The following is a 1,543-nucleotide window of genomic DNA, read 5'->3' as shown; positions in this document are numbered from 1 at the left end:
AAATCGATATAATTGTTAGTATTTTGGTTCAAAAGTTTGTGGTACTTGTTGGATTTTCAGAAAATTAATTGCTGATGTGGAAATAGTAGTGGTTGCTGTTGTTAATGGGTAGTTTAGTTTTTAGGAGTTTACGTCAGTTTTTTAACTTTTAAGTTTGTAACTGTTTTATTTTGTATTTAATGACTTTATGTTGTAATGAACATATGTATGCAAGGTTTTATTTACGAGAGAAACTTTGTGTCATCGTTTTGGTTGTTGTTCAAAGTACATCTCAAGTGATTTGATTTCTAAAACTTGAGTTTGTAAAAGGAGCAACAAATTTAAGTGTGTAAAATAACAGTGGTATCAGAGCGGTTTTGATCTTTCGGGATCTGTGAGTGTTTTTTTTGAAAAAGTGAAAACGAAATGGATCAAAATGTTGGTGTTGGTGTAACTCTCCCCGTTCCGGTGTTTGATGGTGAGAATTACCAAGTCTGGGTTGTGAAGATGAAAGCGTTTTTGAAGGGTTCAGATCTGTGGGAAGCCGTAGAAGAGGACTATGAAGTTACTCCGTTGGGTGCTAATCCTACAGCGAATCAAATAAAGTTGTACAAGGAGAGAATGGCGAGTAAAGCAAAGGCCATGTCTTGCATCTTCTCGGCAGTGTCACCGTCGATCTTCACGAAGATCATGGGGTTGGAGTCTGCCAAAGAGATGTGGGATTTCTTGAAGAAGGAGTATGAAGGGGACGAAAAAATCAACGGAATGAAAGTCATGAATTTGTTGCGAGAGTTCGAGCGACAACAAATGAAGGGAAGCGAGTCAATAAAAGATTATGTCGATCGTCTTGTCAATATAATCAATAAGGTAAGAATTCTTGGCACTAAAGTTGAAGATGTTAAGATTGTGCAAAAAATTTTGGTTTCTATACCGGAAAAGTTTGAAGCAACGGTTGCATCTTTGGAAAACACTAAAGATATGTCAAAAATCAAGCTCTCAGAAATTCTTAATGCCCTTCAAGCACAAGAACAAAGGAGGCTTATGCGAAAGGAAGATTCAGTGGAAGGTGCTTTAATAGCAAAAGAAAGAATAAATTCTGCAGGAAATGGAAAATTTAGTGAGCAGTTCATTGAATCGTGCAAACATTGTGGTAAGAAAGGTCATCCATATTGGAGATGTTGGAAAAGACCCGATGTTAAATGTAGGAAATGCGGTAAAATGGGACATGTTGAGAAGATTTGCAAAGAAAAGAATACAGAGAATGTTGAAGTTGAAGCGAATAGGGTTGAAGAAAATGAAATGGACCAACTTTTCTGATCAAATTAGTGTAGAACTTTGAACCAAGGAGGAGTTTGTTAGTATTTTGGTTCAAAAGTTTGTGGTACTTGTTGGATTTTCAGAAAATTAATTGTTGATGTGGAAATAGTAGTGGTTGCTGTTGTTAATGGGTGGTTTAGTTTTTAGGAGTTTACGTCAGTTTTTTAACTTTTAAGTTTGTAACTGTTTTATTTTGTATTTAATGACTTTATGTTGTAATGAACATATGTATGCAAGGTTTTATTTA

The 1,543-nt window shown here is 35.3% G+C and overlaps 1 protein-coding gene across 1 annotated transcript; it reads left to right on the top strand.

The window, feature by feature from the left end:
• The first annotated feature begins 405 nt into the window (after positions 1 to 405).
• On the top strand, positions 406 to 1,296 carry LOC104801932. The gene has a single exon (XM_010525316.1). It carries the CDS (start codon positions 406 to 408, stop codon positions 1,294 to 1,296), a length of 891 nt encoding a protein of 296 aa, XP_010523618.1.
• The last annotated feature ends 247 nt before the right edge of the window (positions 1,297 to 1,543 follow it).

This window comes from Tarenaya hassleriana, unplaced genomic scaffold (genome assembly GCF_000463585.1).
Source record: "Tarenaya hassleriana unplaced genomic scaffold, ASM46358v1 Cleome78, whole genome shotgun sequence".
Lineage (NCBI taxonomy): Eukaryota > Viridiplantae > Streptophyta > Magnoliopsida > Brassicales > Cleomaceae > Tarenaya > Tarenaya hassleriana.
This window is presented reverse-complemented; position numbering and strand designations above follow the sequence as displayed.